This window comes from Petromyzon marinus, unplaced genomic scaffold, assembly GCF_048934315.1.
Source record: "Petromyzon marinus isolate PM22_M1 ecotype Great Lakes invasive population unplaced genomic scaffold, UKy_Petmar_22M1.pri1.0 PM_G_Scaffold_26, whole genome shotgun sequence".
NCBI classification, from domain to species: domain Eukaryota; kingdom Metazoa; phylum Chordata; class Hyperoartia; order Petromyzontiformes; family Petromyzontidae; genus Petromyzon; species Petromyzon marinus.
The window spans coordinates 2,190,114-2,201,368 of NW_027422828.1; the positions used below are offsets into that span (position 1 = coordinate 2,190,114).

An 11,255-nucleotide genomic window follows, 5' to 3' on the forward strand; every position below is an offset into this window, starting at 1 on the left:
CGAGAGAAGAGCGATAGGGAGGGCGACTGACCGCCAGCGAGCGACGGGAAGCGAATCGGCGATTCACCGGATCGTCAATCGCCTTCGACGCCGCTCGGCCCTCGAGCGCCGCCGCTCAAGGGCCAAGCGGCGTCCATCCCCGGCACTGACGGCGTGTCCGCGCACGTCCGTCCGTCTGCGTGTCCGTGCCCTCAGGTGCGAAACCTGAACCGCGCGTTCCTGCTCCTGCGTCGCCTGCTGCCGCCGGACCGCCTCCGGCCGTCGCGGGCGGCGACGCTGCGCGCGACGGTTCGCTACATCGGCCTGCTGCAGGCCGTGCTGGTGGAGACCGCCGCGGCACGCGGCTCCTCCCCGCGTGGCGCGTGACAGCGCGGGGAGGGAGGGGGGAGCGGCGGTCAACCCACCTCGGAATGCAGCAGTATGTGTGCTTGGTGAAGGGTGTCCCACCGACTCGGCCAGGTGCGTACACGTAGGTGCGCGTGAGCACGATGCCAACCGTGCGCTAGTCGGAGATGGGGGGGCGAGGGGGGGGGAAGGACAAAAACAGTTCTAAGTAATATTATATTCTTAGCTCTTTCAGTAAAGTCACGTTGAAGGGAAACAATAAAATAATAAAATATATATAGCAATAACATATGTATTATTTTATTGTTTCCTTTCAACGTGACTTTACTGAAAGAGCTAAGAATATGAATTACTGCAGTCACGAAAGCTTTAAATCAGTTGTAAGTGAATTAGTTTTCAACGTCAGATGATCATTTCAAAGTGCACAGCTCCCGTGGTGAGCGTTGTGTACACGTCATGATGCCACGTGCACACGGCACGATGCCACGTGTACGCGTCACGATGCCACGTGCACGCGTCACGATGCCACGTGCACGGACCGCCCGCGTACCCGCCGGGTAGGTGGCTACGAGTTTGCCGGAACGCTCGACGACCCTCGCCACTCGTTCCCCGAGCTCCTTAGCCCGTCACCCAGTGGCGTGGGCTCCGTGGCGAGACCTTTGACGTCCGCTCGTGCTGCGGCCGAAACGTCGTGATTTTTTATTGTTTTATTTTATTTTTACCCGCGTGACTTTACCGAATAGAACCAAAGAGCGTGGATCCTCGCAGTCACGAAAGCTTCAAATCTAGAATTGATAGCCTGTACGGGGAGGGTTTTCACCTATCTGTTAGAGCTTTTAACAGACAACGGGACAAGAATCACCTGATGAAGGCCGCTTGTGTTGTGGCCGAAACGTCGTGATTTTTTATTGTTTTTTTACCCACGTGACTTTACCGAATAGAACCAAAGAGCGTGGATCCTCGCGTTCACGAAAGCTTCCAATCTAGAATTTTTTTGCTCGTCTGCTTCGGCACCGTCGCCGCGGTACGTCGGGACTTGCGAGCGCGCCACGCCGCCCCACGGTTTGTTATTTAGGGTCGCGTTCCTTAATATTTGTTGTTTGAGTGAGCCTCGAGATTTATTGTTTTCCCCCAATCGTTGACGCGGTTTCAACAACATTCTCAAATTTGCGCGGCGTTCTGGTTTTGTGTGCGTGGGCGCGTCGAAGGATTATCGACTTATTTCCACGTGAGCTAAAGTTTCTACAGCCGCGTGATTTGCAACGTTCCGCGCGTACGAGCTTGTCGCCCCGGTCGCACGTTTGCTGCCGCGCGATTCGTCCGAAACGCTAAAATAAACAACCGCCGGATGAACCGATAGCGTGTACATCGCGAGCCGCGAGGACCGACGTCGCAGACAGCGGGGTCGAAATACGGCGCGCGGAGGCCGCGGGAGAGTCCGGCTTCGGCTCTGCCGAGTCCGGGAGGTCAAAACCGCCGACCTCTGGGCGGCGATTCGGGCGCGTGACACCGTCCGTTGCAACTGCGTCGGCTTGCCCGGCGTGACGCGTGTGGCGGACCGCGCGCGTGTAACTAACGCGGCGTGTGCGACGCGCGAGCGACGTTGCGAATCGCGCGGGCCAACGCGTGCGAATCGCGCGCAAGTTACGCGCCGACGTAACGACGCCTCGGGTGACGGCTCAAGCAAAGCGTTGCTCGTGGGGCGTTGGAAACCAGACGCCGGATAGTTGGACGGAGATCGCGAATGCAAGGCATCCGGGCCACCCCGCGCTAAACGTTGTACGCATTGAACACGAAGCGCGCAATCCCGCCAGGCACTCCGTGCCGCTACAACCACCGCAATATTGTTCTTGGTTCTTGCGGTAAAGTCACCGCCACGTAGAAGGGAAACAAAAAAATAATAAAAATATAAAACAATAAAATTCTCACGACGTTTCGACTGCGACACAAGAAGCAATCATCATCAGGTGTGAAAACCACAGCAAGAACAATTTGAAAAAAGTGGCGTTTTTTTTTACTACTACACCTGATGATGATTGCTTGTGTTGCATTCAAAACGTCGTGAGAATTTTATTGTTTTATATTTTTATTATTTTATTGTTTCCCTTCTACGTGTTGGTGACTTTACCGAAAAGAACCAAGAATATGAATCCCCGCAATCGCGAAAGCTTTACATCAAAATTCACCACAATCTTGTAAAGCAAATACAACACATATTGTGGATTCAACATGGTGGGGGGCGGAGGGGGTATGTTAGACCCCCTAATGTAATGTCGTAGTGGGGGGGGGGTACGTTGAGACCCCCTAATGTAATATTGTAGTGGAGGGGGTACGTTAGACCCCCTAATGTAATATGTCGTAGTGGAGGGGGTACGTTAGACCCCCTAATGTAATGTTGTAGTGGAGGGGGTACGTTAAACCCCCTAATGTAATGTCGTAGTGGAGGGGGTATGTTAGACCCCCTAATGTAATATGTTGTAGTGGGGGGGGTACGTTAGACCCCCTAATGTAATATGTCGTAGTGGAGGGGGTACGTTAGACCCCCTAATGTAATGTCGTAGTGGAGGGGGTACGTTAAACCCCATAATGTAATGTCGTAGTGGAGGGGGTACGTTAGACCCCCTAATGTAATGTTGTAGTGGAGGGGGTACGTTAGACCCCCTAATGTAATATGTCATAGTGGGGGGGAGGGGTACGTTAGACCCCCTAATGTAATATGTTGTAGTGGAGGGGGGTACGTTAGACCCCCTAATGTAATGTCGTAGTGGAGGGGGTACGTTAGACCCCCTAATGTAATATGTCGTAGTGGGGGGGGTACGTTAGACCCCCTAATGTAATGTCATCGTAGTGGAGGGGTGGCGATGCTGATGCCATCCTGGAAGGCGTCAGGAGCTTGCTACTGTGGAGTGAGTGTCACGAGTTGAACGCCCCCTGGCGCATTCCCAAGTCGCGGGACGCGGCACCACCACCACCACCGCCACCACCACATCATCTCGCACTCTCATCCCTCTCCGCACTTCCTCCTCTCTCACGACCACCCACCCGCCTCCCTCCGTCTCACTCACACTCCCCTCTCTCTCACTCACTCTTCCTCACTCGCTCACTCATCCACCAACATCCAACATCGGGGCCGGATTCGGGCGTGGGGGGGGGGCTTTAGGGGCTGCAGCCCAGGGGCCTCGTCCAGCTGAAGCGCCTCCAGAGACGAAGTGAAAAGTGATTTCAGTTGCGCATGCTGAATTTTATTCGTCGTTAGCCTAGTAACAAAAAATACTTTTTATTTTTCTTTAACTTTGTTTTCCTTATTCTTAGCTCTTTTGGTAAAGTCACGTTGAAGGGAAACAATAAAATAATAAAATATATATAAAGTCACGTTGAAGGGAAACAATAAAATAATAAAAATATATATAAAACAATAAAAAAAAATTGTTTCCCTTCAACGTGACTTTACCGAAAGAGCTAAGAATATGAATTACTGCAGTCACGAAAGCTTTAAATCAAAATTTGTTTTCCTTTTGAACATTTTTTACCGGGGTGCCTCACGGTACCTGTAGCCCAGGGGGCTTACACAATCTTAACCCGGCTCTGTCTCCAGTGGACTCCTATTAGTATTTGCCCTAACACGCTGTTAAGGCTGGGGGGCGCTACTGGGGGGTGTGGGTTGTTCTTGTAAGTGCACGGGAAGGGTGCGGGGTGCGGGGTGCTCGCGTAGCCTTAGGAATGCGGAATTCGGTCGTGCGGGTCAAGAGGTCACGTGCGGGGGAATCACGTGGTGAGGCGCGGCCACGTGTCTACCCCAACTGGCGATCTTCCCATCAGCATCGGGGCCCCTGAATTGTCGCGGTGAACTTTCGGGGGCCCACCACAACTCTACGCACACTGCCTCCTCTCTCTCTCTCGCTCTGGTAGAGTTGGCTTCAGGACGACCATAACGCCTCTCAGAACAATATAATATTACCGTGGAGGCGTCCTGTTGAGTTTGGCCAGGGCGGCACGGCGATAAGGGGGCGATAACCGATGAACGCAGACGAGGCGGTAAGATCACAGCTCACGGGCAGAAAAAGCTCGGTGGCTTTTTTGCCACCGCAGCCACGATTGAAGGGAGGTATTCAGCCGGAAAACGACAGATCGTAGCTGACGACGTATTTGCGGATTTCGGATCCGCTCCAAATTGGCGAGGAATTTTGAACGCGCGTCCATTTCGTGCAACTTTTATTCATAGGTTTCAACAGTCGACACGTAACCATCCGTGACAATTACAAAAACACATTGAACATTCCAAAAAAAGTCGTGCGCGTGCACACGTCATGTGACGTGTGTGCACACGTCATGTGACGCGCACGCACACGTCATGTGATGCGTGTGCACACGTCATGTGATGCACGTCACACGTCATGTGACGCGTGTGCACACGCAACTATAAAAATACTATGCTGTCAACAAACATGTGGAGGTAACTGCGTTAACCAGTCCCCCAGTACTTAGAGGTACATTACGCTCCGCTCCAGAAATGCCTCTCTATAAATCTCACCAACGAAATATTTTTTTGTTATTTTTGTTCGCATCAACACTCTTCTGGGATCTTTGACGAGCCATATCCTCGTGTATCCTCATTGTTCTTGTATAAAGATCTCATTGGATTGATTGTAAGGATATTTGGTGCAATAAACATAGCGGTGGAATAATACAAAAAGAAGGATTTACCCTTTCTGGCAATAAGGCGGCAGGTGTTAAGATGTTCAAACACCAAATGGACCCCTGTTACAAGGCATCCAGTCTGCATTAACCACACATACTTGCGGTAAACCGTTCAAACAAATATACTTCGGTAATGTATGCATTGCCCTTTAAACTGATTGGCCTACACAACAACATGTACTCTTACGATGGGTGTATCTCACACTCACTAGGTGCAGTGCCTTCTGCTGATAATTCCTAACTCCAAGCCAGCACGCATTCTAGGGAAACATTGAGAGCCCTGCTTGTAGGAGAGTTTGTGAATACTGCTGAAATATATTTCCATTCTCTCTTCACGTGAAACACATGCTTGTACTGTGTAGGAACCTCCTGGTTATTACACCAGCAGCCCACAGGGGATTATTGTTGTGTCCGTCCGTCGTGCATCCAAAAATGGGAGGGGAGGGGCTGGGTGGGGAGGGAGGGGCTGGGTGGGGAGGGGAGGGGAGGGTGGGGAGGGGAGGGTAGGGAGGAGCTGGGTGGGGATGGTGGGGAGCGGCTGGGTGTGGAGGGAGGGGCTGGGTGGGGGGTGGGAGAGGTGGGGCTGTGTGGGGAGGGGCTGGTCACCCCGTGGTGCCCTTATAAAACTCAACATTTCACCTACTCACGCCGGCTTGTGCCCGCCCTCACAGTCGGACCTATTTGTGGAATACACCACGTGGTGCCGCCGTTGACCCTGGCCATTGACCGAGCAACCCAACGTTCCTACCAGCTCCCTCCCTCCGCAGGAATGTGTTTATCGATGAACCGTCTTCAAATTGGGGATTTTTGTAACATTTTAGCTGTAACGGTGGTCGCTCTTCGTAACTACGCCGTACTCTTCTGCACCTCATAGCACGGCAAATTGTCTGACATGTTCAGCGATTAAAGGTTTCAGTCGTGAGGAAGCGTTTGTTAATAATGTGGGCTTATTAAAGTTAGTCACTGTTATGTTGTCCCCAAAGCAGTTTGTGGCATGCGACAACCTTAATGTGCGTCCTCTGTTACAAGCTACGTCTCAATTTACGGAATGTAATTTAATTAATCATACCTCATCATCACCACTCATCGTGTAATTATTTAACCCTCTACAATCGATTTAATTAATGCGATGAGTGTTCTATATTGGATAATTTAGAGGACTTCAATCGACGGGCTTGAAAGACTCCGGCTACAGCTTATATAAAACTGTCATCTCTTTCCCAAAAATGTTTCTGCAGTTTGCCCAACGGCCCACAGAAGCATGTCACGCAGAACTACCACCAGGAGCCACGGCTTCCCTACGCGCATGGCGATCAAACCAACATTTTAAATTCTGAAACCCAGAATTATTCGACAAATCAACTTTAAGATTTTGATTTAAAGCTTTCGTGACTACAGTAATTCATATTCTAAGCTCTTTCGGTAAAGTCACGTTGAAGGGAAACAATAAAATAATAAAATATATGTTTATTCCGAAATATTTATTTTATTATTTTATTGTTTCCCTTCAACGTGACTTTACCGAAAGAGCTAAGAATACAACTTTAAGATGGCAATTTTTGCGCAGTCAACTCGCCGAACTTAAGAACCCAATATAATCACGGCTGGGCAGCTGAAACATCGATTTAAATGGTTGCTATATCAATGTTTCTGAGCCCTCACACTCGGTTTGTGACTACAACAACACGACCATTTAAAAGGCCCTTCCCCCGCCCCCCCACCCCCGTCTTGTTCGACCACGTCTTTCTCCGCAACGGTGAACCGTGCATCCTCACCGACCCTCCTCCCGGCGGGGCGGTCTCCTCGCGCAAACCCGGAGCAGCAGCTTCAAGTGCTTCTCCAGCCTCCTTCCCCCCTGCTTCCCGCGCCGCCGCCGCCCTGCGTAGAGAGAGAGAAAGATGAGAAGAGAATAGGCATAAATTTCGATTTAAAGCTTTCGTGACTGCAAGGATTCATCTTCTTTGGTTCTTTCGGTAAAGTCACCACGTAGAATGAAAATAAAATAATAAATTAACACAATAAAATTCTCACGACGTTTCGGCCACAACACAAGTGGCCTTCTTCAGGTGAAAGGAACAGACCTGTCGGGACGACTTGAAGCTCTGTCGTCCCGACAGGTCTGTTCCTTTCACCTGAAGGGCACTTGCGTTGTGGCCGAAACGTCGTGAGAATTTTATTGTGTTATTTTATTATTTTATTCCCATTCTACGGGGTGACTTTACCGAAATAACCAAAGAAGAAGAAGAATAGGCACAAATTGGCGCCGGGAGATAGCTGGGAGATAGGAGAGTGGAGATAAGATTCCCCCCGACTTGACGAGCACTGGCCGGCGGGGCACAGTAAATACGTTTACAAATGAATGATCATCAAAAGAGTGAAAGTAGGAACCAATTGATTTCTGAGTGGGGTAGAAATCTCGCGCTGCGCGCGAAGGAGCTCTGTCCCGATGGAACGTGAACGATTTAACCTCTAGCCAATGAATGAAGAATGCATGAACGGGGAGTTTGGGCGTTCGTGCGTTTTTCGCCGCAGGGATCTGTTGACGGGGGAGGCCACGCGGAACGAACCCTTATCGATTCAACTAATTAAATCGGACGCAACGATTGAGCGGCGTCTTTGGTCACGGGCGAATCGATCGCCGGACGAATGGCAACGACACACGTAGTGTAGCCCAGCCCCTCCCCGCCCACCCCGCCCAGCCCCCCACCCCGCGCGTGCCTTTGGTGACGACGCCGTGCCCGGCGGCACAGCCGCTGTGCCGCTCGCAGAACTCCTGCGGCAGCGTCAGGAAGGTGCCCGGCTCGCACTCGCACACGCGGTCGTGCGTGGGGCTGCACTCCTTCGCGAGCCGCTGGCCCTCCTTGCACGGCGAGCCGCAGTAGAGACACCGGTCCAGGGAGTTCCAGAACTGCGTGTAGTGGCGCGGCGGGCACGGCGTGCAACGCGCCTCCACGTCGGACGTGTCCTCCAGGAGGAGCTGTTGCTGCTGCTGCTCGCTGGCCTTGGTGGAACACGGCAGCGAGACGTGGTGGCCCGGGGGACACAGCCCGCACGGCGGCTGGGACGGTGAAGGCATCGGCGAGACGTCTGCCGACGCCGCCGCCGCCGCCCCCGTCATCACCACCAGCAGCAGCAGCAACATCGTCGTCGTCATCGTCGTCATCATTGTCATCGCTAGCGTAGCCCCGATGCGATCTGCGAGGGGGGGGGGTGCGGGAGGAGCGCGCACGTTTTGTGTTTAAGCACAGGCGGGCGGGAGATGCCGTGCATCGCGTTACATCGCTGGTGCGTCGTCACCAGCGACCGCTGAGAGACGGCCGTGGGTTGGCGGGAGCGTCTTCATCTCCGCCAAGGATCGAGCGTGGCTGACGAAAACGATGACCGCGTGGCTGACGACAACGATGACCGCCGCGTCGAGATCAGCAAGGCGGGGGGGGCGGTATCATCGCCGACCATTCGATGGGCACCGATGCGATCACCACAAGTGTTGTTCGGCAAAGAGACGGACCGCGCGGGGGCGCAACGAGACGAAGGCAAAACCGCAGAGTTCAAACGCGAGTTCACAGACAACGGGGATAAAACAATGAGACAAATTATACATTACTCATTGTGTTTTTTCGGTAAAGTCACGTGTGTAGGAATACCATAACATTATATTAAAAAAAAATCAATCACGATGTTTCGACCGCAACACAAGCGATCCTCATCAGGCGTAAGAAACGAATCACGGAGGCAAATACAACAAGGAGAGACGAGAATTCAACAAACCTAAGGAAAATTACGTGATACACAACCAGTCAGGTCAACAACACAGACACTTACCTGGCGGACCACGAATTTCAGAAGAGTGTTAAATTTCGTGTTCAACCTCTGGATTGAACATACCAGCATAGACAGAGTGAACAAATACGAGGTACAAGTCAGAAATACAGAGACACCAAGAGGCAAGGACGGACAGAGAAGTGAGGTCGGATGAAACGGAAGCCTTAAATAAGAAGTGAAGGTGGGGGGAGGGGCCAGAGAGAAAGGACGGGGCAGGAGGAAACGTCGTGATTTATTTGTTTTAATATAACGTTATGGTATTCCTACATACGTGACTTTACCGAAAAAACCAATGAGTAATTTATGCAGTCACAGAAGCTTTAATTCTTTATTAACACACTTCTACGGGGAAGTTACCTTTACATCGTGATTGATTTATTTTAATATAACGTTATGGTATTCCTACATACGTGACTTTACCGAAAAAACCAGTAACTAATTTATGCAGTCACGAAAGCTTTAATTCTTTATTAAATAATCCATTCTTCTGGAATCTTCTCGACACAATCGGATCGTGGTGGTGGGGGGGGATGAGAGGACGGGGATCTTGGGACATCGAGGTGGGGGGAGGGATACGGGGAATGTTTGGTGGGGAGTGCGAGGTTGTATGCCGAGTGGATCGCCACATCCTGCCGCACAGAGACATCAGCAGGGGACTCAAGCCCCAAGCCTGGGGCAGTGTCGCGAGCGACTTCGGCATTTCGCCTTGGTCAAACGCTACAATCACGTATTCCAATCACGGCTCCAACTCTTTATCAATCGCACGATTTGTAATAATAATAGGGTTTTTCCCCTTTTTTTCTGGCAACAAAACTGAAACCTTTTAACAAGGAATCATGTCTACTGCATTAACCACAATACCTGCAGTCAAAATGCAAACAAAAAACATACTATGATAATATATGTGGCATTGTCCCTTAGAAAGAAAGCCGTCCCTTGGTGTGGACCAATCAGTTTCAAGGTCAATGCATTATATATTATCATAGTATGTTTTTTGTTTACATTTTGACTGGAGGTATTGTGTAAAGTCACCACGTAGAATGAGAATAAAATAATAAATTGATAAAATAACACAATAAAATTCTCACGACGTTTTGGCCACAACACAAGTGGCCTTCATCAGGTGAAGGGACAAGACTGTCTGGAGGACAGCGCTGGAGCGAACAAAGCCAAGCTCAGACCTTTAAGCTGTGTGAGAAGAAACAGAGCGCCTTGACAAAGGAATTAGCATAGCATTTAGCATTGAAACGGCTTGTGTTGTGGCCGAAACGTCGTGAGAATTTTATTATTTTATTTAATCAATTTATTATTTTTATTCTTATTCTACGTGTTGGTGACTTTACCGAAAGAACCAAAGATGATTAATCCTTGCAGTCACGAAAGCTTTAAATCGAAATTCCGACTGGTGCTTTTTAATCGATTTGTGTACACGCCACGAGGCTCTCTCCGCTCGTCGCGTTCACCGCGGCAGGGAGTCAAACTTCGGCCCCCACTGTCTCAGGTCACGCTCGATGTACCCAAAGACAAAGATCCCCCGGGTAGCCTCCGGCAAGACCGCCGGGGGCAAAGCGCTGCCGGCGAGCAGGGCCGCGAAGGCCGGGGAAAGGTTGCACGAGGCGGGAGGGTGGACCAAGCGCCAGGGCCGCACCCGACGAGGAGCTCACTCGAGGCCGAGTCGACCACCGGGGGGCACGGCCAGGAACGGCGCGGGCGTCCCCACCGCTCCATCCTCGCCGCGTCCCGTCTCTTACCTCGGGGGGCGTGGAGGCGGTGCGGAGCCCCGGGCGACTGTGAGTGGAGTCGCCCTTCGGATGTGCCGCTCGCCACTCGCTCGCTTCTCGTCGACTTGTGGGAAACTCCCCACCCCCACCACCACCCCCACCCCACCCACGTGCTCAGCCACCGAACAGCAGAGCCAAGGGGCGTGGGCGGAAGTGACGGGCGTGGGCAGGAAGTGAGGCGTGGGCAGGAATTGAGGCGTGAGCGGAAGTGAGGCGTGGGCAGGAAGTGAGATGTGGGCAGGAAGTGAGGCGTGGGCGGAAGTGAGGCGTGGGCAGGAAGTGAGGCGTGGGCAGGAAGTGAAAGTGACGGGCGTGGGCGGAAGTGACGTAATTGGGCGGAAGTGAGGCGTGGGCAGAGAGTGACGGGCGTGGGCAGGAAGTGAAACTGAGGGGCGTGGGCGGAAGTGACGTGTATGAGCGGAAGTGTGTGTGGGGTGGGGGGGACAGGGGGGGTGATGCTCATTGCTGTGGCTTGTCACGTGTTCCGTAATGTAAGGACCAAGTCAGTCCTTACGCTTTGGTTCTTTCGGAAAAGCCACGTGACTTTACCGAAAGAACATTTTATTTTATACGTAGGTATAAAATAAAATATATATTTTTATTTTCTAC

General features: G+C 51.6%; 1 protein-coding gene across 1 annotated transcript; it reads right to left on the bottom strand.

Annotated features, from left to right (window-relative positions):
* Positions 1 to 63: 63 nt before the first annotated feature.
* Positions 64 to 10,743, bottom strand: LOC142913453 (uncharacterized). The gene is made up of 4 exons (XM_076060987.1): positions 10,617 to 10,743; positions 7,762 to 8,238; positions 6,819 to 6,921; positions 64 to 502 (listed from the first exon to the last, which is right to left on the bottom strand). The coding sequence occupies exons 2-4, from the start codon at positions 8,213 to 8,215 to the stop codon at positions 64 to 66; spliced, it is 996 nt and encodes a 331-aa protein (XP_075917102.1). The 5' UTR covers positions 8,216 to 8,238; positions 10,617 to 10,743.
* Between the last annotated feature and the right edge of the window lie 512 nt (positions 10,744 to 11,255).

What these genes read in the sequence shown, in the direction of transcription:
- LOC142913453 (XM_076060987.1), bottom strand. Translation starts at nt 8,215, where the DNA reads ATGACAATGATGACGACGATGACGACGACGATGTTGCTGCTGCTGCTG. An exon ending in GCACGGCGTCGTCACCAAAG is followed by an intron (nt 6,922 to 7,761) that starts GCACGCGCGGGG and finishes CTCTCTACGCAG; the next exon opens with GGCGGCGGCGGCGCGGGAAG. An exon ending in CCCCGCCGGGAGGAGGGTCG is followed by an intron (nt 503 to 6,818) that starts GTGAGGATGCAC and finishes ATCTCCGACTAG; the next exon opens with CGCACGGTTGGCATCGTGCT.